This window comes from Triturus cristatus, chromosome 6 (genome assembly GCF_964204655.1).
Source record: "Triturus cristatus chromosome 6, aTriCri1.1, whole genome shotgun sequence".
NCBI lineage: Eukaryota > Metazoa > Chordata > Amphibia > Caudata > Salamandridae > Triturus > Triturus cristatus.
This window is the reverse complement of record NC_140589.1, coordinates 1,013,941,905-1,013,968,032: the sequence shown is the minus strand read 5'-3', so window position 1 is coordinate 1,013,968,032 and position 26,128 is coordinate 1,013,941,905. Positions and strand designations below refer to the sequence as shown.

The 26,128-nt window shown below is 46.6% G+C and overlaps 1 protein-coding gene across 1 annotated transcript in view; it reads right to left on the bottom strand.

Annotated features, from left to right (window-relative positions):
* Window positions 1-26,128, bottom strand: part of ANAPC1 (anaphase promoting complex subunit 1) — a 771,271-nt gene that overhangs the window by 102,573 nt on the left and 642,570 nt on the right. The window contains exons 42-43 of the mRNA XM_085611802.1: window positions 20,007-20,145; window positions 4,513-4,599 (exon numbers count right to left, since the gene is read on the bottom strand). Coding sequence (XP_085467928.1) covers window positions 4,513-4,599; window positions 20,007-20,145 — 226 coding nt within the window. The remainder of the gene's footprint in view (window positions 1-4,512; window positions 4,600-20,006; window positions 20,146-26,128) is intronic.

Genomic DNA, 26,128 nt, shown 5'->3' with positions numbered 1-26,128 from the left:
GAGGCTGCGGCATGGTGGGTACCTTCTTACATATCATCTGGGAATGCGGCGTGATCGTGGAGTTTTGGAGGCGAGTCCATGCAGTGATGGGGGAGGTGACGGGCATTGTCATGCAGCCGGAGGCGCGGTGTTGTGTCTTGAACGTCTGGGGTCCTACCGATCTTGATGACGCACAGACTCAGTGGGTGACCCTGGGGAATATGGTGGCTAAGCGGGACATCGCGCGCCTGTGGGGCTCTGCTGGGCCTCCTGCGCTGGCAGCGTGGAAGGAAAATATGGATTGGAGCATGCTCAGGGAAAAGACAGTGTATTGTGCTAGAGGGCGCCCTCGGAAATGGCATGCAGTATGGGGGCGATGGAACCACTACAGGGGGGACATATGTCTGCCCCCTGATCCGGATCCGCCTGAGGAGCAACTTTCCCCTTGACATTCTTTCCGGCTATGTATTTATTGTTGATGACTGTTTGCCTTTTATGAGTCTCTGCTTTCCCCCTACCTCCTCTCATTATAGCTTTGTTTCTGGTGGACGAAATGGGACTAGCTCCCCCTGATGGGCACCCATCATGTGCTTTCGAAGCTTATCGCCTTGCTAGTGTTTGGTTTGTGTTTGTGTTTATTCAAAACTGAACCGTTTCTGATTCTCCTTTCAGTGCAGTGCGAACGCTTTTCTGTGTTGCTCAACTTAAGCTGCCGAACCTCCGGGTTGTCAGCTGAACAGCTGTGTTCCGGATTTACTGAATAAAGGTTTATAACAAAAAAAAAAAAAAAAAAAAACAGTATGGCAAAATTCGGTGAGAAAACCGCTCCCATGGATACCACTTTGTGTTGATGGTAGTATTCGCCTTCAAATAGAAAATAGTTTTTGGTAAGAGCTATTTCTAGAAGGGAAATGATGAAATCAGTAGTTATTTGTGCAGGGGCTGGTGTGCAATTCCGATACCTCCTGTCAGTGGGATATATTGGTATATAGAGATTCTATACCCAATGTGGTCAATATATCCGTGGTGGGATCGAATTCCTCTGTTTCGATAAGGTTAATAAAAAGAGTGGTGTCTTTCACATATGAAGTAGTCAAGGGATCCATGTACTTGATGAAAAAGTCAATATCCATACCAAGGGGCTCCAAAATGAAACTGCACACTAATAGCATGGGTCTACCTGGAGGTAATAGAAGACTCTTGTGAGTTTTGGGTAGTGTGTATAGGATGGGTGTGCTTTGATTTTTATTGTTCAGAAACAGGTACTCATTGTGGCGGATACCTCTTCTTCTGCTACTTTAGTGAGAGTTTGGATCCTAGTCTGCATTTACAGTAACAGATTTTGGTTGAGGGGTCCACAGTGATATGTATTGCTAAGTTAGCGATAAATTTCTATGTCATATTTAGCTTTTTCTTGGATGACTATAGCACCTCCTTTGTCACACGGTTTGATCACAATTTCATCACTGGCCTTAAGATCCCATGGGGTTTTCTTTTCTTGAAGGAATATATTGTATGGTATAAACAAGTGATTGTTCTTAAGGGTCTCAAAATCTTTAAGTACTAGATTTTCAAAAGTGGTGATGTCTGGGAGCATCAAATTTGATGGGGGTTGAAAGGCCGATTTTGTATGGTAAGAGGGAAGACTATAAAGGTGTGGAGGCTGCGGCTGCCGGGGAAAGGTGGGGCAGGGGAGAGGGGAAGGGGAATTGGGGTGGATGGACTGATCTGAACTCTGGCTACCCAGCCCACGGGGTCTGTGGGTATTGTGTCTTCAGCTGCACAGAGACTGAGAAGCTTGCATTGCCACAGTGGCTGGGTGGGTATAGATCCAGCTGGAAGTCCCTTACGTAGCCACGAAAGGAGGATTGGGCGGTGGCGAGAGGCCATGGAAAGGCCCAAGGACTTGGCAGTAGCACTTCTGTTCTTAAACCGCTCCAGCGATGAACATGCTGTGTCTCAGAAGGGATGGGGGCCATGAAAGGGCATGTTTATAAGCGAGGCTTGGACACCCCCGGAAAAGCCAGTTGTTCTCAGCCAGACGTGGAGCCGTAAGGCCATAGTTGAAAAAAACGCTCTGCCCAGCGAGTCAGTGGTATCCAGTCAACATCTGATCATGGTCTTAGCTGCATCTCTCCCATGGGCAACAGCCTGGGAGAGCATGGCCTGGTCCTCCTCCAGGACCATAGGCTGCACCTGCGCAACCGAATTCCATAGAGCATGGGAGTAACATCCCAAAAGACTCTCGGTGTTCACGTGGTGCAATGCAAGTCTGGGGGAAGAAAACATCTTCTTTCCTAATGTGTCCAGCCTCTTGGATTCCCTATCTGGTGGGGTGGTAGGGAATGCACCAGAATATACGTGGGAGGCTTGGACCACCAAGATCTCTGGGTAGGGTGGTATGTGAGGAAGTTGGGGCTCTCTGGGGTGGGGCGGTGGTGGGGGGCAATCGTCCCGTTCACAGGAGCCCCTGTGCTGTGCTGGGACCAAGTCCCATCCAGGATGTCCCTGAGGGCCTCGTTAAATTGGAGAACCAGTTCAGAGAGGGACACTCCTGGCAGAAGCACCTACGTCAAAACGTTTGTCTTGATTGCCACTGAGGACAGGTAAAGGTCCAGGACCTCAGTTGTCCTACTCATCGCCATTGCAAATGATGCTGCTTCCTTTGTAGCCACAGTAGGGGGATTAAGCAAGTATCTGGAGAAGTGTTCAGTCCATGGGCTCCGCCAAGTCCTCACAACAGTCCATTTGGGTATCTAAATGCTGGTATTCCTCAGGGTCCAGCAACACCTCCCAATCATAGCTCATAGGAATAGGGCTCAGGCTACGGCCTGGAAGACTTGCCCGGAGTCGGCGTCAGACAACATTCCGCCGGCTCCGTGTTGGAGCGGGGGATCACAATGGGGACCAAGGAAGGTCAAGGTGATACGACTGGCTCCGGTCTGGATCCATATATGGATCCAAGGGACCCGAATGGTGCCAGGGCTGGAGCTGCAGGTGTGGAACCAGTAGGGACCATACCCGAACGCGCGAAGCCCGAAGACATACTGGCAGGAACATGCTGCTCAAATATGAGGCGCATGGCTTCATAAAACACATGAAGTTGATTGGGATCGTTCCGGCTCCCAGAAACTCAGTAAAGTGCAGAGCTGACCCAGGCGCTGGCTCTACTGAGGAGCCAAGCCTCAAATGGCGATGTTCCCTCGTCTCGTTGGCTGATGAAGTCAAAAACGTCTTCGACTTCTTACACTTCTTCTTGCAGAGGGACTTACCCGAGTAGCCTGACTACTTCAAGTGCAACGAAGATATGGGGCTCTGTGACTAATCCTGAAACCTTCCTCTTGACATGGTTCAAGACTGTTACAGCATCGCATGTCGGGCAGCAAGGAGCTTGAAGTGACCGCTCCCTCAAGGCCTTGGGGTGCAAGGCGTGGCAAAAGGTGCAGGTCTTCACAGCATGGTCATGTTTCAGGCACCAGTGGCATACAAAGTGCGGGTCCGTAACCAACATTTGTTGAAGACAGGTACAGCAGGACTCGGAACCGGCTTTCTTAGCGGACATCCCTGCCACACCAGGAGAAGCGCTCTAAAAAAACTGTGACAAAACGTCGAAAAAGCAGTCAAAAAGTGACCGACAAGCTAGCTCTCCGGATCTGTGCTGGCTGGCTCGGAAAGAAAAGAACTGACATCACTGCGCAGGGGTGGCGTCTATATAGGCCCCAAGCACGTCACTTCCAGTGTGGATGACACCATGCGGAGCTCAACGATGCCATCTACCGATGCACAGGGATACTGTTCAAGTAAAAATGGGGATCATTCTAAGGTAAGGAATCTGCGGCTAGAAGTCTCTTTCAGATTGCTGCTTTCGTATAAATGTTTGGACTTATGTGTGTCACCTGCTGTGAATGGTTGCGGATTTGATGAACATGGCTATAAGCTGGGGTGTTGCACCATTAGGTAGCCAAACGAACGAGGTGAAGAAAAGCAGAAAAGGGAACAATGGATATGAAAAGGAAGCCTTGTCTCCAGGCAACAAGTCACTAAGCAGTTTCCAATCAACATCGAAGGATCGGAAAAAGGTAACTGTTAAAGGCTTGTTTATGTATCGTTATTGGGATGTGCCTATGTAGGACATACTCCGGTGTGGTACCTGGTGCGCGCAGCTCTGCGGCACAATTATAGACACAATTTTTAGTCTTTTAGTCTCTTTATTAGGTGACCACTACACTCCCCTTGCGAATATAATAGCTAGCAAAACAATCTGCTGAAAAGAGATTCTGATCTCATGCTCTACTTGACCGATAGATATAATTATCATATTTTTGTCTAAAGTTCTTAAAACAGAATACGCCAGTGTAATTCTAAATGGAAGCGAAGCTGCAGGCAGATGCAAATATTTCTTATAATCCCTGAAGATGATCAACGAAATTTCATCAAAATCTTATAATTTTTTGCCACATGCCACCAAACTCTAAACACCTAATACAGTATAAAAGCAGGAGAAGATCAAACAACAATTATCAATCTGCATACCTCGCCAATGTTTGTTGTAGGCTTGCAGAAGTATTCAGAAAATGAGAGCAGTGCTGGATCCGATGTAAATGCAGATATTGCTTCTGGCTAGAATGTCAAGGGGACAAATGAAATTACATAATTACCTTCTGGACCACTACTAAAATGTAAAATTACTGTCACAAATCTCACAAATTAATGTAGTCACAAATACTTCATGACGGAGTTATTCATTTTAGATTGCCACAACTTGCTAGTTGGTAATGACTGTTGCGCTGCAATCCCAGGTTACCCAGCAGAAAAATGATCAATTTGCCAGGCACTGTTGGAGATGAAGGCTGACTTCTTCCATCAGTCTATCCAGGCGTGGTTCACTTCCTCATTCATTTGATGTTCAGTGGAAAAAAATACTGCCTTAAGAGCTAAGCACACCAAGCGCTCGCTTCGGTGTGGAATGGTAGCACTGCTTAGTGCATTGGAAATCCCCAATGTGTACACACAAAACAGATAAGAACACTTGCTATTATATCATGGTGAGGCATAGAAAGTTACTCTAAAGCAATGTATGAACAAGCATTTGCAATGCAAAAGGTCTCACATTTGGGAGATTTTAAGCTATTGGCATTGTCAATGATAACACCTTTTATTTATGTGTTTTCTCAGAGCAACCAAACAATAGGGACGAATCATGCAGGGGAATCCAGACTCAATGCATCAGAGTATCAGAGTCAGGAAGAAACCATTAGGTTTTTAAAAAGAGCCCTCACCCACCAACCTAGTTGGTGACATGCTTCATCATCGGGTTCCCACCTGGGGTGCCGAGTGCATCCCAGGTGTGCTTAGACGCCTGATTACAATGGAGCAGGTGGTTTTTTGTGAAGGGAGTGAAGTTGGTGTGCAGATAAAATTGCCTCTAGGATCCTCCTTCAAAGTAGAAGTGCTTTATTAATGAGGTCCTAGGACAAGATTAAAAAGGAAAAGATGGATATTATTAAGACTACATTTTCTCAAAGCAACACATATATAAAAGGCATTGTCATTTCTAATGCTAATAGCTCAAACTCACGCAAATGCAGGACCACTTTAATGGTGGCTGCGCCTATTTCTTTAGACGCTGCTTGCCGTAATCAGGTTACAGTGAGCAGCATCTAAAGAAAGGGGCGACACCCACATTAAAGTGAAAGCGCGTATGGGGCGCTTTTACACAAAGTGTAAAAATAAAGAAAGAAAGCTTTTGTAGCTTGGCCGCTAAAGTGAAAACGGATGCGCTGTAAAATAAAGAAAGAAATAAGTGCGGCTGCTAAAGTGAAAGTAGCTGTGTCATAAATTAAATAAGCGCATCCGCTATAAAGCGGACCGCGCTGGAAATGAAAAAATACGTGACTAATAAAAACATAAAAGGTGGCAGCATGCTGCGACGTTGTGGGTGGAATAGGGAAGATCATTAAAGAAAATAGTGCTCACTGACTAGATAAAGCAGACCGTGTAACAATACAAGTAAAAAGTCCAGTACTCATGGGAGGTTACAAATGCAGACAAGGCGGTACCAAAGAGGGACTACTAAGCCTATTCAGGAATGAAAAGCAACGATTTTGATAGGGCAGTAACAGGAACCAATTAAAAAGATAAGCGGGAAATAGGCAGAGCTTATACGCCATACCTCAATACAGCATGCCTCGCAGAGCAGCACATGCGCTGTCCAGGCTCGACCTAACAACACATGCATTGCTCCTTGACCGTATGGTGCAAATTCAAGCAGTGCAAACCAGCACAGTGTTACATTGGCGTTACTATTTCACAAGGATACTTGGTAATAGTGAAAGTACTGCAAGGGCAAGCAAGAGAATGTTGATTGGAGCTCTATTTACACAAACATTAAAGATAATTGAAAGCCAGGGTGATTCAACATAAAAGTAACAATGTTCTCAAAGACAAAGTTTGAGATATTAAAAAGACCCTTGTGCCCCTTCTGTACTGCACCACAGCGACATCCTTTAAGAAAGATATCTGCAAAGGTATATACAACAGGATGGGTACCATCTTCCTTTTCCATACCCAATCTATTAACGAACAAGCATTGGCAAATTCGAAAGGCATAGACTCAGCAAGCTTGTGAACGGTATGCCATAAAAATAAATAAAAAACCTGCTACCACCTAAACACGGCTGCTATACCTCTGAAATAAAAAACCTGAAACTTCAATCAATCAATCAATCAGGTGTTGGTAAAGAGTGCTACTCACCCATGAGGGTCTCAAGGCGCTGGGGGAGGGAAAGGTAGGGCTGCTCCGGTCACTCGAAAAGCCAGGTCTTGAGAGCCCATCTGAAGGTGTGCAGGGTTGGCGAGCGTCTTATTTCTACTGGGAGAGTGTTCCAAACTGTGGCTGCGATGTACGAGAAAGCTCTGCTCCGGTGGTTGCGTGGGACCTCTGCTAGCGCGAGGTCGGCTGAACGGAGGTTCCGCTTGGGTGCGTGGAAGCTCATTCGGTTGTTGAGGTATTTGGGTAAGATGTTGTTGAGGGATTTGTAGGTGTGCGTGAGTAGGTTGTAGGTGACCCTCTTCTCGACGTGGAGCCAGTGGAGTTCTCGCAGGTGTGGAGTCATGTGTTTGTGACGCGGTGTCCCTAGGATGAGCCTGGCGGCCGCGTTTTGGATGGTTTGGAGTTTGCGTAGTAGGGATTTGTTGATTCCGGCATAGAGGGCGTTGCCGTAGTCGAGCCTGCTGGTGATGAGTGCGTGGGTGACGGTCTTTCTGCAGTCTGGGGTAATCCACTTGAAGGTCTTACGTAGGATCCGGAGGCAGTTGAAACTGGTGGAGGAGATAGCGTTGATTTGGCGGTTCATGGAGAGGGAGGAGTCGAGGATTATGCCGAGGTTCCGAGCGTGGTCCGTCGGGGTGGGTGGGGGTCCCAGGGCGGGAGGCCACCAGGAGTCGCTCCAGGCGGAGGGGTGGGGTCCGAAGATGAGAACCTCGGTCTTTTTGGAGCTGAGTTTGAGGCAGCTGTCCTTCATCCAGGTGGCCACGTTTTTCATTCCTTCCTGGAAGCTGAGTCTAGTGTCTTCTGGGTTGCTGGTGAGGGAGAGGATGAGCTGGGTGTCGTCAGCGTAGGACACGATGCTGAGCCCGTGCTGCCTGACAATTGCGGCGATGGGGGCCATGTAGATGTTGAAGAGAGTCGGGCTCAGAGAAGATCCTTGGGGAACTCCGCAGATGATGTCGGTGGGTTTGGAGAGGAAGGGGGGGAGCCTGACCCTCTGTGTTCTATCGGAGAGGAAAGACCGGATCCAGTTGAGGGCGTCTCCCTGAATTCCAGCATTGTGGAGCCTGGTGGTTAGTGTGCGGTGTGAGATGGTGTTGAAAGCTGCGGAGAGGTCCAGGAGGATGAGGGCTGCGGTGTGGCCCTGGTCGAGCAACATACGGATGTCGTCGGTGGCGGCGATCAGGGCTGTCTCGGTGCTGTGGTTGCTATGGAAACCGGATTGGGAGGGGTCAAGGATGTAGTTATCTTCGATGAAGGTTGTCAGCTGGGCGTTCATGAGCCTTTCTGTGACTTTGGCAGCGAAGGGGAGGAGGGAGATGGGTCGGTAGTTCTTGAGGTCAGTCGGGTCGGCCGATGATTTTTTGAGGAGGGGCTTCACTTCCGCGCGTTTCCAGTCCATGGGGCAGGAGCCGGAGGCCAAGGAGGAGTTGATGGTGCGGGCTAGCTCGGGAGCGATGGCCTTGGAGGCTCTGTGGAAGATGTGCACGGGGCAGGGATCCATGGGGGCTCCTGAGTGAGTTTTCTTCATGGTGGTGGCAATAAGTTCGATGGATGCGGGGGTTCCAGGTGGTGATGGTTGGTTTGGAGGTGGTAGTGGTCGTAGGGGTGAAGGCATTCGTTGGCTCGTTGAAGTTGTCGTAAAGGGTCATGGTCTTCTGGTGGAAGAAGGTGCTGAGCTTGTTGCAGAGATCTTGAGATGGTGTGATGTCAGAGGCTTCGAATGAGGGTGTGGTGAAATGCTTGATGACGTTGAAGAGTTCCCTTGTGTTGGCTGAGGTGGTGTTGATTGTTTCCCTGATGAAGGTTCTTTTGGCGTCCCTTATCAGCTGGTGGTAGTTCTTCATGGCGATCTTGTGGTCGGTGTGGGCTTCAGTGGTCTTCTGGTTCCTCCACGTTTTCTCGAGGCGCCTGCAGGCCCGTCTGGCCTCTAGGAGTTCGGTGGTGAACCAGGCAGCCTTAGGAGGGCGTTTGGTGGTTCTCTGCCGGAGAGGGGCCAGTTTATCGGCGCCGCTGGTGATCCACCGGTGGAGTTCCTTGGCGGCGGCGGTGGCTGATGGGGGTCGTGGAGGAGGGTGGTGTTAAGAAGGTCTTCGGTGATCTTACTCCAGTTCCGTCGAGGCGGGCGCGGGGCTTGTTTGGGTGCGGTTCTGGAAGTGAAAGTGAAATGGATGCAGTGGTGGTCTGTCCAGGGGTGCCGGGTGGTGTGGGTGAACCGGATGTTCGACCATTCCGCGAAGATGGGGTCCAGGGTGTGTCCTGCAATGTGGGTGGGAGTGTTTACCAGTTGATTAAGTCCCAGGTTGGCGAGATTCTCAAGTAGCCCGTTGGACTCGGGGTCCTGGCGGTTCTCGAGGTGGAAATTTAGATCTCCTAGCAGAATGTAGTCCGTGGAGGTGATGGCGTGGGATGCTGTGAGTTCTATGATGGTGGTAGTGGGTTGGGAGCGAGGTCCTGGTGGTCTGTAGATGAGTGTGCCCCGTAGCGTTGTCCTGGGGTTGGTGTGGATCTGGAAGTGGAGGTGTTCTATGCTGGAAAGAGCGCTGCTTGGGCTGGAGGTGGAGAGTTGGAGGGAGGTTTTGTGAGCGATGGCGAGGCCTCCCCCGGGCGATTAGGGCGGTCAATTCTCTTGAGCTTGTAGCCGTCTGGTATAGCCGTGGCGATGTCTGATCCGGAGCTTGCGTTAGTCCAGGTCTCCGTGAAGAAGGCGACGTCAGGAGCGAGAGTGTCGAGTAAGTCCCATATCTCTATGGCGTGCCGGTGAAGGGATCGTACGTTGAGAAGGATGCAGTTAATGGTGTTGGCGGGCTTGGCAGGCAGTACTTTGCTGGCTACTGGCGTGGCGTCCATGGAGAAAGTGCTTCGGCAGTGAGCGCAAGAGAAGGCTCCTTGAGTGTTAACGGGCGAGGCTCGTGCGCAGTTTTCGAGGTGGTTGGGTTTGAGAGCAAGGAGGCTGGCGAGGGTGTAGTGGTGTAGGCTTGGAGAACCAGGGTCCCTGGCGCTGGGCACGGTCCAGGCGCGGACAGGCTTGCCTTAGGCGCGCCCGCTGCTGAAGTCGCCGTAATGAAGGGGAGGGGGGCGGGATCGAGGGGGAGGGGGGCGGGATCGAGGAGGTGGTGGGTGGGAGTCAGGTAGGGGGCGGGGCTAAAACGAGGGCACGGAGCTTATGTTGCGGGAGGCGCCGAGTTAGGCAAGGAGCAGAACCTGTGGAGCAAAATAACACAAGAAAACACAAATGTCACACACAAGCGCTTGTCAGAGCGTGAAATCCCAAAAAGCAGAAACCTGTGACAGAGTCGAGCGCGAGGCTCGAACTCTGCTGCTGGGGCTGCTGAGGCGGTGACTGGCTGGCGGAGCTGCCGGGGAGCGTGCTGCCTAGACAGAGGTCAGGTCAACACACCAACAAACTTATAAAGCATTAACTGATGTGGCTGTTTTACTCGTTATGCTTTTTAAACAAGCCTTTCAGTTGTGCCATACATTTTTTTAAATTATTTGTGCATAAGAAAATAATAAATCAAGATCTAATCAAGCAGTCAAATCAGGCTTTAAAAGGGAGACAGAAAATAAATTATCTGAAGGGCAAGCAAAATAAATTGCTGTTATTTATAGATAAATAAAAGAAATAAGAAAGCACACCATAAACCAGCGTTATCACTAAAAAGAAAGGAACTATTATTAGGCGTATGTGAACTATGTGCAGCGGTTTTGGGCGGTCACTCAGCGAAGGAAGCCAATGACTAAAGCGGACGGACTTGATGGTGTATGCTGGGGTAGGCCGAAGCAAAATGTAAATCGGAATTTTTAAGGCCAATAGATGAAGTCCGCTGAGTGGAACCTCCTTTACGTGTACATTATGTAAGAGATTTGTGGGAAAATAGAGTTTGGCGAGACAACTCAAGAGGTCTCAATCAACAGTCCTCAAAATAACTTGTCAAATCAATGCTGCAAGTCTCAGTGACCATATTTCCCCATCTGTCTAGCATAATATTTCCGGTCTTCACAATCAAATAAGAGATTTGTTGTCTGCTTTGCCAATCTGCGCATATCCTGCCCTGACCCTCTTTTCACTAAAGCAGCAGTACTTGCATTTCACTTAGCAGTGTACATGGTATTGCCCCCTTAATCTCGGTGATAAAAGTGTGTAGCCTGATCACAGTGCAATTTCTAAATTCCAAACAACTAAATACCTAAAACAATTTTCTGGCCTGGATAGCATTAAAGACTTAAGTAGTAGGCTTAGAGTCTACAATAGGAGGAGTATGTGTGTGCCTCCAAATGATGAGAAGGAAAGAACAATGTCGGCTGTATAAAATGGTTTCTGTTACACTCCTATTTCAAGGATATTTAGAGTGGATACCTACCCAACAAAGCTCAACAAGCATTTGCAATGCAATAGGTCTCGTATTTACGCGAGTTTGAGCTATTGGCACTGTAAATGACAATGCCTTTATTTAGGTTTAGGTTTTTAAAACATAAAAAAATTGAATTTTCATTTACAATGCCCATATCTTAACCTTGTGCAAATGCAAGACCTATTGCATTGCAAATGATTGCTTCTTTTCTGGTTGATACCGTCTCTGGCTGATTACTGTGACAGGCATTAAAGTGGTCAACATTAAAGTGAAGTCATGCATTTATAGCACCTCCATAACTGTCCAGGGTGCTCGTAGCACTGTGTGCCTGAGCAAACTGATGGCAGCACGTGGCTTGCACTGCTTGCGGCAGGTTCGGGGGCTGGCTCAGCTGAGCTTGCAGTGCCACAATGTAGCCAATTTACCAGACACACCAGTGGCACCAGCACTGACGTTAGGTGGGTCAGTCTGATTTTGCCCAATCACACAAGCACAGACTAGTGTGTAACACAGAGACACCCTTATAGGCTGGCTTTGCCGCGCTAGTGGGTGGGGCACTGTAGTGCAAAGTTTTCAAACAGCAAGCAGCTTCCACCGCAGTTCGCACCGTGCCTCCTATTGCACCCACCGGCACCCACAAGTAGTGTGCCTCAACTGATACTTAGACTGCACTGCAGTCAGGCAGCCAGTGCAGGGCCATTATGCCACAGTGAGTCAATAGTTTTGGACTGCGTACAGGGGGAAGTCAGTCATGCAGCTGGCCGGCCCGTTCATCGAGCTCCACAGACGAGTAAGTGTCACTGTGAAGTGTGTGTGCAGCTCCAGCCTCAGCCTCAGAGTCTCTCAACTGAGGCGTGGCTTGCTCTGTGCTCCAGTCAGTCCTAATTTAATTTACTTTCGCTGTGTGTGCACTGCAGCCAGCAGCCCTGCTCCTTTGACTCTGAAATACAAGGTGAGCAGGCGCCCATTGTGGTGCAGAATGGGAAAGGGTTCCTCCTCTTAGGAGTGCCTGTTACTGGGACCTCCCGGGGCGTGCTGATGATAGTGCCATGCTGTGTTGAATTGGGTTTGAAGTGCCGAGGGTTAATCAGGAAGGGCAAGTGGCTTCAGGATGACTATCACCGATTTATATTTAAAGGCCCCTCCCAGCCAGGCACACTGCTGTAATAAACCGATCTAGAAGTGAACCCCACTGTCATTACAGCTGTAGGCCCCAAAAAACACAGAGCACTTGCCCACGTGTTCACTGTCATTACACATACACGCCCCAAACTGGAAACAGCCTGTCCCCAAGTGACAATAAACCTGAGAGGCCCCACACTTAACAGCCAAGGATTTTAACTGTTGTTAAAACTAAGGCCTTAGATGCTTGCAAAAGGCTAGACACTCCTTCTCACTAAACCGAGCATTGCAGCCAAGAACTCAAATGAAGTTAAAGATTAATTTATTAGTACATAGGTGCACATGCATCAACAAAAGCAAAAGCGATTCCTTAATAGCGAGAAATAAGGAATCGGTATTAAGGAATCGCTTTTGTGAATGCATCAACAGATTCGGTAAAAAATAGCGATTCCTTAAAAATCGCTATTTTTTACCGAATATCCAATAGCGGGGAATGCAAACACCGAAGAGCTAATAGCGAAATCGGTATTACCGAATTAGCTAATAGCGATTTCGGTATTAGCGAAATCGCTAATAGCGATTACGGAAAAGATCGGGTCGCTCCGGGAACGTGTCTATGACATCACCAACCAGGAAATACTGCAGCCCCACCCTCATTGCCTCGCCAGAGGAGCAAACAGGAGCTGGGACTGGAGACTGGCTGAGCATATTGAAGCCACACAAACTGACCTACCCTCCAAAACAACCAGGATGGATAAGGAAACACCATCTAGCGCTGAGGCTGCACGCAAGCGGAAACGCAAGTTTTCCGACCGGGAGCTGGAGCACCTGATAGAGGGAGTCAGCAGCAAGCACGATCGCCTTTTTGGTAAGCTGTCCCTAAAGGTGCCAGAGGGTGAGAAGCGGCGCATATGGCAGCGCATCCGGGAGAGGGTAAATGCAGTTGGAGTGACGCCCCGCAGCATTGACGAGCTCAAAAAAAGATGGTATGACCTGAGGAAGCGGGCAAAGGAGAGGATTGCGGAGAGGCTCCGGGAGGCATCCAGGACGGGAGGCGGACCTTCTACAGTGCAAGCCAACACTGCCCTGGAGGAGCTGTGGAAGGGACGATCGAGCATGAGGCCGTCGTGGGAGTAACCCAGATGGATACCTCCGGCGCAGCCACAAGTGCCCAAGGTAAGATGCATGCCTGTGCCCATTCCCAGCATAGCGTAAATCCATTCCCATGCCCCCAGCAGGATCAGAGTGTGCATGCAGCTTTGGCCCACACTACTTTACTCTTAACACTAGTGCATCATGGGAGTTGTAGTGAAGTCAGTCCGGTGTGCATGTACAGGATAAAATAGAATTACAAATCGCCACATCAGTTGAACCTGGATATAGACTGTTTATTTAGTGGATCACAGAGGGACATGTATGTTTACAATACTACGTAGGTGTAACTATCCCACTAACCATGCACTGTTTCACACACAGATGCATCTCCTGGGGATTCGGATGACAGCGGCCGGCTGATTATTTCCGAGACTCCTGCCGATTCCGACATGGATACAGCGCAGGATACGCACTCACCACCTCCACCTGCAACACCACCACCACCAGCACCACCAGCATCAGCTACACCTGCTCCAACTTCTACTAAAGCGCAGAGATGCAGGTCCCAAGTTCTGCCCATGCAGGTGATGGAAACACCCGCTACACCATCGGGTCAAAGTCTGCGCAGCATCACACCGCCTGCTGCACCACCTGCACGTGCCAGACTCCCACAGCGGCGCAGGTCTCGGCGCAGTTCACTCTCCTTAGGCGACGTTGATATCACCCCAAATGCTGGCATTAAGGAAAGGATGCTGCGTGTCCAGCGCCTGCAGGGAAGACACATGGCGACAATCAGCTCCAACATAGCGCGCCTTGCAAAGGAAATGCGTGCCATGACTGCGGCGATGAGGGACATGACCACTGTGGTGGCAGAGGGCAATGGGTACCTGAGGGAGGACATCCATGAGCTCACCCGTGCCATGAGGGAAGGCCATGAGAGCGAGAGGAGGAGGCACCGTCAATAACTTGGTGAGGTCCGCGGCCTCTACAAAGGCCATCACAAGGATGAGCAATAGCACCGCAGTGTTGGCACGCCGCTCGGTGTCACTGCAGGTGGACCTTGGACACTTTTGCGGGGATGTTGCCAAGGCTCTGGGGCAGGTCACCGCTGCAGTAGAACACCTGCAGAGCGGCACTTTCAGTGCTGGCGCTTTGGGAGGGGAAGACGGCAGTGAGGCTGCCTCGAGTGTGAGCAGTGTGTCTGTGGCAGAGGCCAGCACCAGGCGCCGCAGTTCGCGGTGCTCCACGGGGACAGGCCGTGGTGAGGCGTCGGAGACACCTGAGAGGAGGCTTGGCGTACGTGGCAAGCGCCACTAGACTGAATGACAGTCATACTTGACCGTGGTGGGGCAACCATGGTCCTCCCCTTCCTGACGCTGCATAGCCGTGACTGAAACGGACATTTGTTGTTACATTTTTCCTGGCGAGCATTCATTTCATTGCTTGTTTGGTCGCACATACCTCAGTGCTCCTGTGCATTAAACAGTTGCAACACCAATGAAATTGTAATGTTTCATTCTTACCTGCTTCAGAAATGATGTTGCATGATGTATGTCCGCCTCCTATGGCCCTCTGCTGTGTTAGGGACATGTGCCTGTCGGTGTTGGGCGGGTGGTTGGTCATCCCGGTGGTCGTCATTCCTGTCAACCTCTATGGGTATCCCCCTTCTGGTCGCAATGTTATGCAGCATAGCACATACAGCTACAATCCTGCAGCAGGTATCAGGTTTGTATAGCAAGGCGCCACCAGTCTTATGTAGGATTCTAAAGCGACTCTTCAGAATTCCAAAGGTCCTCTCTATGACATTCCTTGTGCTTATGTGGGCGGCGTTGTAACGTTGCTCCTGTGGTGTTGCTGGATTGATGTAGGGGGTGAGTATATATTCACGCAGGGCGTATGCACTGTCGCCTAGAAGATAGAAGCAAAGACTTAGCAATGGTGATGTACAGACATGTGTGGTGCTCATGTGTGGAAGAGGTATGTGTACGTACCAAGCAGGAGTCCCTCTCCGAATTCTCCGTTGAGTAGACGCCTGTGGATGCCACTGTGTCGGAATATGTAGGAGTCGTGTGTGCTCCCCGGGAATTGTGCCACTAGGTCCGTGATGATGTGCTTGGCATCGCACACAACCTGCACGTTGATTGAGTGGTATGACTTGCGGTTACGGAATATGTACTCATTTGCAGAGGGTGGACAGATGGGGATATGCGTACAGTCGATGCATCCAATTACATGGGGGAATTGTGCCACCTGGTAGAATGCCTGTTTGGTGCGGTCCAACTGCTGTGGGGTTGTGGGGAAGCTGATGTGGGTGTGGATCATTGTCAGCATGGCGTCTAAGAATTTCTGGAAGAAGCGTGAGAGTGCGCTTTGCGATACGCCTCCGGCTACGGCGATGACCCCCTGGAAACTTCCTGAGGCCAGTAGGTGCAGGCTGCATAGGACCTGGACGTGCGCAGGGATTGCATTGGTCCGATGTGTCTGGTGCTGCAGTAGTGGTTCCAGGTCTGCAATGAGGCGCATGATCATGGCACGATTCAGTCGATACTTCTCGTACACCTCGTCCTCATTCTGTCCGAGCAAGGTGATGTGCAGTCTGAATACTCTCTCCTGGACCCTTCTCCTGCGCTGTCCTGCGGCATTGATTCGCATCCTCCTTGCAAGCACGTAGAGGGCTGCCATTTTGTGCTAGCCAACAGGGTCTCCTGGGCCACATTTAAGGGTTTGCTGATTGGCACAATCATTTGCACATGTGTAAATTTTATTTTCTCTTTAACACAATTTTTTTTTTTACTTTACCTCCAGGTTCTGATTCCCCTTAGTTTGCTCATGCTAAATAGCGATTTTTGGGATTTTCGGTATTTGCGAGTGGTGTTGCATTGGGTGCAGATTGGTTATTAGCCATTGGCACTTTCCGGGAGCTATTTGTGTGTCCGGTAATTGCGACTTCGGTATTTAGCGATTCGGTAATTTTGGGGATTGGTTAATAGCGATTAGTTATTTTTCCGGTATTTATTTAGCGATTCTTTATTTGCTCACATTTTGGGTTGATGCATTGGAAATCGGTTTTTCACACTCGCTAACGGGTGATTTTAGCGATTCGGTATTTTACCGACTGGATTTTTGCTTGATGCATGTGCCAGATAGTGTTTTAAGACTCGGTATTTGCCATTGTATCTGTTATATGTACCGCCACTATTACTCAGTATGATGTTACTCAGTGTATTTAACTCAGAAGGATACAAGCTTTGGCAAAGGCTTCTCAAACTATTGGCTTTGCCAATACTGTAGAGCAGCAGCCAAAAAAAAAATGCAAAAAAAGTGTGATGACGTGTAATCATCAAGGTTGCTGTGGCGGCCCAGTGTGATGACGAATGCACATATATGCCTTGCCTTTTTTTTTTTTATTATTTACGATTTCAAGATGTCGAATGTCACCTGAAGAAGTCAATTTATTTTTGAAAAATACATGTAATTTCTGATGTTTATGTTTCCCTCGTCTTCATTTTGCTTGCGACAAAGTGTCTTCCATAATCGCTGAATGCCACTCAGAATTAAAGTGAAGTTATGAGAACGTCACACACAAGCAATATGAAACCTTGGCATCTATGCCTCTCTGCTGATGCTGTCTGAAGGTGGCGTGGGTGGTGGTGGTGCAGGAGAGGGTTGGGCTGTTGAGGCCTCTCTGCTGATGCTGCCTGAAGGAGGGGTGGGGGGCAGAAGAGAGCTGGGGTGCGAGGCCTCTCTGCTGATGCTGTCCGAGGGTGGTGGTTGGGGGGCAAAAGAGGGCTGTGCTGCGTGGCCTCTCTGCTGATACGGTCCGAAGGCAGCAGGGGGGGGGGGGGGGGGGGGGGGGAGGAAGGCTGAGTTACCGAGGCCTCTCTGCTGATGCTCTGTGGAGAGGAAGGATGGGCCGGGCTACCAAGGCCTCTCAGCCGATGCCATCTGGGAAAGGGAGGCTGACTTGAGACTGTTGTGGCCTCTCTGTTCACGCTGTCCGAGGGGAGGCTGGAAACAACAGCGTGCAACGAGTTATTTCTCGGCTGCTTTCCATGTTAGATGTGTGTATTATCGCCTCACATGTCATGCAGTGTTGGAAACAGAACACAGTGTATCTTGACTGCGTCTTTACCTTTTATCACAACAGCGCCTCGTTGAACAAGCACTTCTCGGTGTACACTGATGCTTGGCGCACACTGCCCCAGAGACGAACTCTTTATATAAACAAGCACAGAGCACCCCACTCATGGCCATTGGTGCACTTTGATACTTTGCACCCCATTTGCAGCCTCTGACCCAATACACTTGTTTTTGTTTCCACATTAATATATTCCTCGTAAGCACAAGCTGAACAAGCACTAAACTGACATGAAAGCGTGCGTGTGCAACTAAACAGATGTGAAAGCGAGCACCATTAAACTTAAATGAAAGCGAGCGCCGTGCTAGCGCAATACACATCAAAGCATTGGTCACACATGGGTTAAGATTCTTAAGGATAACAAAACTACTCACAAGAAAAACAAGCACTAAACTGACATGAAAGCGTGGTGTGCGTGCTACTAAACAGATGTGAAAGCGAAAGCCATTAAACTTAAATGAAAGTGGGCGCAGTGCTCGCGCTATACACATCAAAGCATGCAAGCGAGCATGCTGGGCTGCAAAAATCCTAAAAACAAGATCCCCTCAGACACAATTAAAACACGAAAGTGGACGAAAACTGTGGTTAGGCGGTGCTGCGTCCAGAAAAAACGGAAGTGACTTATCGCATCCAGAGCCAACCATAAGCCTGCTAAGAAGAGCAATGCCACAGTTAACAAATGGCAAGCAGCAGGAGAAATTACCTGGGAGTTTCACCCATGATACAGATTACTTGAAGTTTTGGAGAGACAGTGCATGCACGCTGCCTAGGCTAGCCCTAAAAATTATTTTGGAAAGGCGACCCCAAAACAGAAGAGCTCAACAGAGGAGAAATTGTAGTTTATCACTTATTGTATTGTCTCCAACCGAAGAAGGCCAAGCTCTGGCAGAAGGGAAACACATATTCTGATGAGACACAAAACACACTGATCCCTTATTTTCAAGGCAGGAACAAAAGAAAGGACTGTGTCAAACAAACAATAAGAAGGGTTTTCTGCATCCCCTTATGGAAGGTTATTTGATGATGTGAAGAATAACCTAAGAAAAGAGGAGAGGCTCTGAAAAGTGGGACAACTGAAAATCTCCATTAGAAGTGGGGCATTCTCGGCACCAAAGACTAAGAAAGCAAGCAGAGCGAGTTGAACCCTGAGAAAGGGACCCCAGAAGTTTAGAAGGTTAAAGTTCTGAATGTCAAAACCCCGCTGAAGGTGGAGGGGTTGTGGACTGTCATTCAAGAATGTGTGCTGCTGCTCCAAAATGGACAGCTAGCTGATGGGGCATCACAACCTTTTTCTAAATCTCAATAGGTGTTGGGACTCTACTGTTATGACTACCAGTAGGCCATATATTATGGGGCCTAGTTTCTGGACACAATGACCAATAGAAAAACAAGGCTTATTGGTTGCAAGAGAGGGGGTCACTACTACCAAATTAATATTCAAAGAGCCTTTTGTGGAGGCCTGAAACTTCAGAATGATGTGCAAGACATAAGTGCTCACGATTCTCTTAATTTCGTGATCCATGAGGCCCACAAAAAACCGAACCTGTCCTTTCTTTAATGACACTCCACCATGGCCCTCATATAACATTACCAATAGCCAAGGTCATGTAAAAACATGCCCCTCTAGTTTATTATATAAGCATATCACACCTCTAAACCTCTGATAATTTTGCCCGAACCAACTCCATCCAGTAACATAATTCCTATGCATAACTCTTGGCCACCCTTATGGAATACATTTCTTCACTTCCTTCAAACCACCGTTCTACTCACTCTTGGTCAACTATTTCTCCTCACACCCTTACAACCCAATTCCACGTCTATTACAACCCACTCTTAATCTGCAATCATTTTGCAATATGCAGTGTTGCATTAATCACATACCATAGTACAAGTATCTACCAAAGATTTTTGATAAAGTTTGATCTCAAACTTTATACCACACACTATATGCACAAATACCCCATCAAGATAATGTCCCTTTGTTAATGACCAAATAGTGGCTCTGCACCCTCCTAAATCTTTCGATGCAAAAGCAATTACTCTTTCTTCGTCATGCTTCATTTGCAACATTACAACACCAAAACCATATACACGGGCATCCATTGTAATTAACTAGATGGCAACTTTAATGGTGTTATGTGTAGGAGTATACTGAGGTGTGATGTGGAAAAATTATGTAATGTGGTTTGGCACCTTGTGGTGTGTGTTGTCATGAGATGGTGTGATGTGTTCATACACTGTTCCATCTAATTAGTGAGCTGCTGAATGTTTTTTGAGGACATGTGCAGAGGAGGTGAGGGTTTGCGTGGAGTGATGTGGTCACTGGTAGTAAACGGTAATGCCAACCTTAGTTTGGATGCTTGCCAGAACTACAGTAACTGTGGACAATATTGGTCATCATGTCAAATATTTATGCGTGCCATTTCTGAGAACTGCTGGGTTTTATTTGCTAAACACAGTTTTGTATTTACTCTGCCTGTAAAGGCGTGGGAAGCTGGTCATGACCAAACCAAACAGTTCTGATGCAGCACACAATAATTAATACCTTGAAAGCTTGTGCCTCTGAGTTTCTGTGTGTAACAGTCTGTGTCAATAGGCTGCGCCAGCCCTTCGGGTCTTCTTTGTAGGACAGTTGCCCAGCTCGAAGTTTTACGTACAGAATGCCATCCTTCGAAAGAATCGATCTGAAAATCAGAATAACATAACAGATACTAAGTCTGCAATTTAAAACAAAGTCAAACTGCAATCCACTTAAGAATTAATGTACCAGAGCACTCAACATTAAGTAAATCAATCGTATTGTCACCATATATAATAATATCCAAACGCATAAAGTTAAAAAACAGGAATCCTAGATTTGTTGTAGAAACACGAATTGTGGTCCAAAACACAGCCGACACGTGTTTCGTCACACAAGTAACTTCTTCAGGGCTGTAATTATTTACATTTTACAAGTAAATAATTGTGTAAGTGAAACAACTAGTACAAATACATATTCATGATTATCTACATGTAGTTGTTTCTTTCATAGAACGTTATGTGAGTCTATTACAGAGAAACGGTTATGGGAAACCACGAACAAAGCCCCCGCATGCAAAAGACCTTGATGCAAACGTGTACCATAAGAAACACCAAGCTAGAACAATTTTTTGGTAAAGGTTTTTTTTTCTTTTCAAAAGGTTGAAACAATGTGATTTTGCTTCAAAGATTTGTAAAGAGTAATTAAAAAATTAGGAAGTGATGAAATATAATATTTGGTCCTACACCGTTTTTAGATGTGTCTATCCATAGAACAGAAACCGTAAATTATGTACCTCACAATTCACGCTTAATTTGAAAAGAACATATGCCCATTGCATTTCAGTACATAGTACTAACAAAGACAATTTGGTGATGTCTTATCTTTGTGAAAAACATCATCTCCTTGTACTTGAAACCTTTAGCCATTCTTTTGGTATGCGAGTGATGCATATAGTTTATAAGTAAATAAATACATGTTACAATCTTACCTCCAAGAGGCCTGTTGATCCACGGGATCGTGACAACAGTTTTATTTCATTTAGGTCAGTTCTCCTTTATATTGATTAATTTGAAACTATCCCTTTCACCTTTTTACCTCTGGTGGCCGGGAACACAATTCATCACTTACTCACATTTTTTACTTACTCTTTACGAATCTTTGAAGCAAAATTACATTGTTACAACCTTTTTAAAAAAAAATAAAAAAACACCTTCACCAAAAGATTGTTCTAGCTTGGTGGTTCTTTTGGCACCCGCTTGCATCAAGGTTACTCCATTTTGCATGCAGTGGCCTTGTTCGTGGTTCCCCATAACCTTTCTCTGTAATAGACTCACATCACGTTCTATGAAAGAAACAACAATATGTAGATCGTCATGAATATGTATTTGTATTATATGTTTCACCTACACAATTATTTACTTGTAAATATATGTAACTACAGCCTTGAAGAAGTCACTTGTGTGACGAAACACGTGTCGGCTGTATTTTGGACCACAATACAAGAAATCTATATTTCCTGATTTTTAATTTTATGCGTTTGGATATTACTATATATGGTGACAACACCATTGATTTACTTAATGTTGAGTGCTCTGGTACATTAATTACTCATGTGAATGGAGGTGTCTCACCAATGTATAAAATGCATATTGGTTAGTTTGATGCATCTGTACCTTATAGCATCACAATCAAACTAAGCTTTGTATAAACCCTTTCTAAATATATTGGCACATGCTGACAAGTTGTGCAACCGTTAAACCATCAATACCCAGCCACAGTTTTGCAATCCACTTAATGTGCACAAAACTCTCTGGGACAGTTGCTTAATGAGTATAAAAATAAGAGCAGGGACTCAAAGTTTTTCTTGGGGTTGCAGAATACCAAGGTTGTCCACTGTTTGTCCCAAATCATGTCTCTTTCTTCAACTACCCTACATTTAACTTCTCTTTATCTCACTCTTGCAAGTTCTTTTTTTATTAATGTTTTCTGCCCTTGCCATGGTTTTCCTATCTTTCTCTTCCTCCTTATTTTGTTTTCTGCTTTGGTCTCTTCTGGATCAAACTCTGAAGATGAAAAATAATTTCTGGTCTTCAAAAATAAATTGCGGTGTCGCCCATCTGTAAACACTCACACTATTAAAGCAATTGCTTGGGGTTTAGATTCCAAGGAGTGCATTGAAAAGGAGGAGGCAAATCTAAAGTGAAAGATATGCAGAATAAAAATCACACTTTTAATGAGGCTTTTGGGGCTAGTCCTAAACCTAAAAGTCATAATGCTGGTGCAGATATATCAATTTCTAGTATAACACAATAAAAGGTCAAATACGAGCTATATGAAGATTTTATCTAAATTAGTGAGCTTTCTAGTAAAACAAAACAAACATCAGGGTGAAAGATAAGCCATTTGTTACTTTTCCGTTTTTAATGGATACTCATCAAATAGCAAATTAACTAGCTCCAGAAATGTATTTAATGCACAGACAAGATTCAAATAAGTTCAATGACTCAGAAGGGGGCCTTATGCAACTCCCCTCAAAATACAGTGTGGTCGGGGAAGGCGGCATGCCCCACAAAGATGATCCTCGTGTCTCTGATGTCAGATTTGCCCGATATCTCCATGACAAAGGACCATCCAGAGCAATGATTACAACAGTAGACATAAGTGCTACTTGCGGAACAGGAAGGGTGGAAGGGTAAATGAGAACCTGGAAAGTAGTAGTAGTACCTGCCAGCATAGGTAATGGCTACTAATCGTCACAAAGTTGTCATCTTTCGAAAGATTAAAACTATACTGCAAACGTATGAATTAAGGCACGAGGAAAAACAAGAATCAATCCATAGATCAAGAAATGTTCAGACAACGCAGGGCAAAATACAGTTTCCTCTCGAGAAGCAGAGTCCAGAAAACAGTGTTTGGCAAAGGTATGGAGATCAGACAATGCTCAGTCTGAGATGTTCAAAAATGGAACCCCTGCAGAAGTGTTGAGAGCAGAGAGCTCATTTTGGCAGCTCTAATGGAACACTGCAAGGCAACTAGTTTACTTATTTGGGCAAGAATAACAATTATGCCAGGAGCTAAATGATTTAGGAGGTATCTGGAGGTTATGAATTTCAATCCCAGCAAGGCCGGATCAGACTTCAATTCTTCAGAGGTGAGTACATTGAGTACCTTTAAATTGGCTAATAATAACCCCAGGTATTTGAAGCACTTTTATGAAGGGGAAATAAAGCTCTATATAAAAAATAAACAAATTATTATGACCTGAAGAATAAAGGAAAAGTTGCTTGCCCTCCCTCCACATGTGAGAACGAGACAAGGTGCCATAGAATCTAACATGAAGAAACCTTAGCGCCATACAAAATACCCTATGAAAAAATAAAAAAACATATATGAACAATTTTATTTTGAAGGGATGAGAAGGAGAACAAAACAGAAAAGATCAAAAGAAAGGGTTACTCATATTTGGTAACAATATTTCTGGTGGATACATAATCTTGCTGCAGATTCCTCACCGCTTTCTGTTTCGTACTGCCTGGTGTCGCATCATATTAGTTCAGTCACGCCTCCTCTCCGGACATGACAATACTGGAGTGTATTTGGCGGTAATAAGCATACTAGCGCTAGTTGCTTGTCCTGGTGTATGGTCGTGGTGTATGGCGAGGAAATGAGAGAGGGAAAACAGCAACAAATACAGCAGATAACATGTTTGCATACCTTTGGATCTTATTCATCACAGCACTAACTCAGAGGAAGAAGGAGCAAGGCGAGGAATCTGAGGGATGATTATGCATTGGCGTGTTTTTTCACCACCATGCCATTCTGGGCTAAAGTTATGTTAGGTTAGTTTTGTAGAGCGCACAGCTACCCACCTAGGGTTTCCCAGCGCTAAAACCAGACAGGGAACCCGAAGCAGTGGAGAAAAGTAATTATTGATTGAAAAGCCATGTTTTTTCAGATCTACGAAAATTCCAGAAAAAAGTTTCATTGCGAATGGCGATTGGAAGGGAATTCCAAAGCACCGAACCTAAATAGGCAAGGGAACGGCCACCCATTCTTGCAAATTTAACTCTAGGCAGCATAAATCTGCCCTGGGTGGCCGAGCGCAGTGCCCGAGAGGGTAGGTTGGGATGAACCAAGGATTGCAAGTATTTAGGCGACGAGCCACTTTTAATTTTATGCATAAAACTCAAGGCTTTAAACTTCACACGGTTAGCAATCTTAAGCCAGTGAAGTTTATGTAGAGCACTGAAGGTGGAAGAGTTTTTGGGGAGGTGGCATAGAAGCCTAGCCGCGGAATTTTGAATCACTTGAAGCTTTCGTATGACATCTTTATTGGAGCCCAGGTAAAGAATGTTTCCATAGTCCATTCTCGAAGTCACGAGTGCCTGGACTATGGTTTTCTGGACGGAAACCGGAAGCATCCAAATGATTTTCTTCAACCATTTTAAGATGGCGAAGCAAGTGGCAGCCACCTTCACGGCCTGATGCTTCATAGAAAGATTATCGTCAATCAAGACTCCTAAATTGCGGACATAGGCAGAGGGCTGGGGAAGACCACCCATCTCACATGGCCAGTGCTGAGGACCCCAGAGATTTTTATTTTTCCCAAAAATAAGGACCTCGGTCTTTTCGCCGTTCAGCTTAAGGAGATTATCTTGCATCCACGATGCAATGTTTCTTACACCGGTCTGGAGCACTGAGGGGCCACATAGCTGACCCGTAGAAAGGGAAAAAATAATCTGGGTGTCGTCCGCATAAGAGAACAGGGACAGCCCAGATTCCTCAGCTATCGTTGCCAAGGGTTTGACATACAAGTTAAACAAAAGGGAACTCAAGATGGAACCCTGAGGCACCCCATGGGCAACGGGATAGATTTCGGAGGAGGCACTGGATGAAAAAACTTGAAACGTCCGCTTAGTAAGAAAAGACGTAAGCCAGCCAAGCGCGGTGTCCGTAAGGCCAAAAGATTGCAGGGAATTTAATAATACAGTGTGGGATACCGTATCAAATGTCGCGCTCAAATCGAGCAATATCAGGGCTACGGTGTCACCAGTATCCAACAGCTGACGTAGCACCTCTGATACTCCAAGCAGAGTTGCGAAGCTGAAAAAGAGCTCATCATACACTGTCTTGTCAAGTGCACTCAATAAAGTAGGACATTTCATACTTGAGGTCCAGTCAATGCAGACGCTCCTGCTCCTTGGCTGGATGTAGAGGAAGGAAGAAAGATAGAAAAGTGATAGACAGATACACAAAAAGCAGAAACCACTTTGGGTAAGAGGAATGGGCAGGTGTGAAGGACCAAGTTTGTCTGGGTAGAAAACTGTGAACGGTTAACAAACAAAGAGGGTCTTAGGTTCTCCAGCAGTAGGTGCTCAAGTTATTGTAGAATCAAAACCATCTTCAGGGTAAAAGAAGTCAAGCCGGGCAACTATGCATTGGCTCAAAGAGGGAATGCCATCAAGAAATTCAAAGCAATATTTAAATCCTACTGAGGTGCAATGAACGGAGTAACAGAAAAAAAGCAAAAGTGCAACTAGTGGTGCACTAAAGAGGAGAGGTAGATCAGGAAGACAAAAATACATCATGAAATAGTCCTTACCAGCAACCATAAAGGGGTAGAGTTCTACCAACTTGTACTACTTAACAAAGTTGTTTTCTTAATCTCCTCAGATGGATTTAGAAGTGGGCTTCTTGCGGCCAAGACAATGTCTGCTATGTCATCAGGAAGACAAAAGGCCTCTAGCTGGCACCGATCAATCGCCACGTGTTGTCGCAGAGTTTTGGTGTTGGAGTTGAGGACCTGACCATTCCTTCGGGGAAATTAGGTCTGCTCTAGCAGGTGATGCAGTCAAAGTCCTGGGTTTCAACAGATTGGCATTCTAGATCCTCTCTGGAGTTACCAGAACCCACTGTTCTCTATCCTTCTGTAGTACCTTGGACAGTAGCAGAATCAGCAGAAATGCATTCAGCAAGCCCAAAGACCAGATGAACCTAAAGGCACTCCATGGAAACCAGTTACAGGTGATGTGTATAGCACAGAAAAAAATACTTACTGTTCTGGGCCCTGGTGAAGAAATTCACACACAGAAACCCCAATCTTTAGATCACCTTCTTCACTTCTGGGTACAACTTCCAATCGTAGT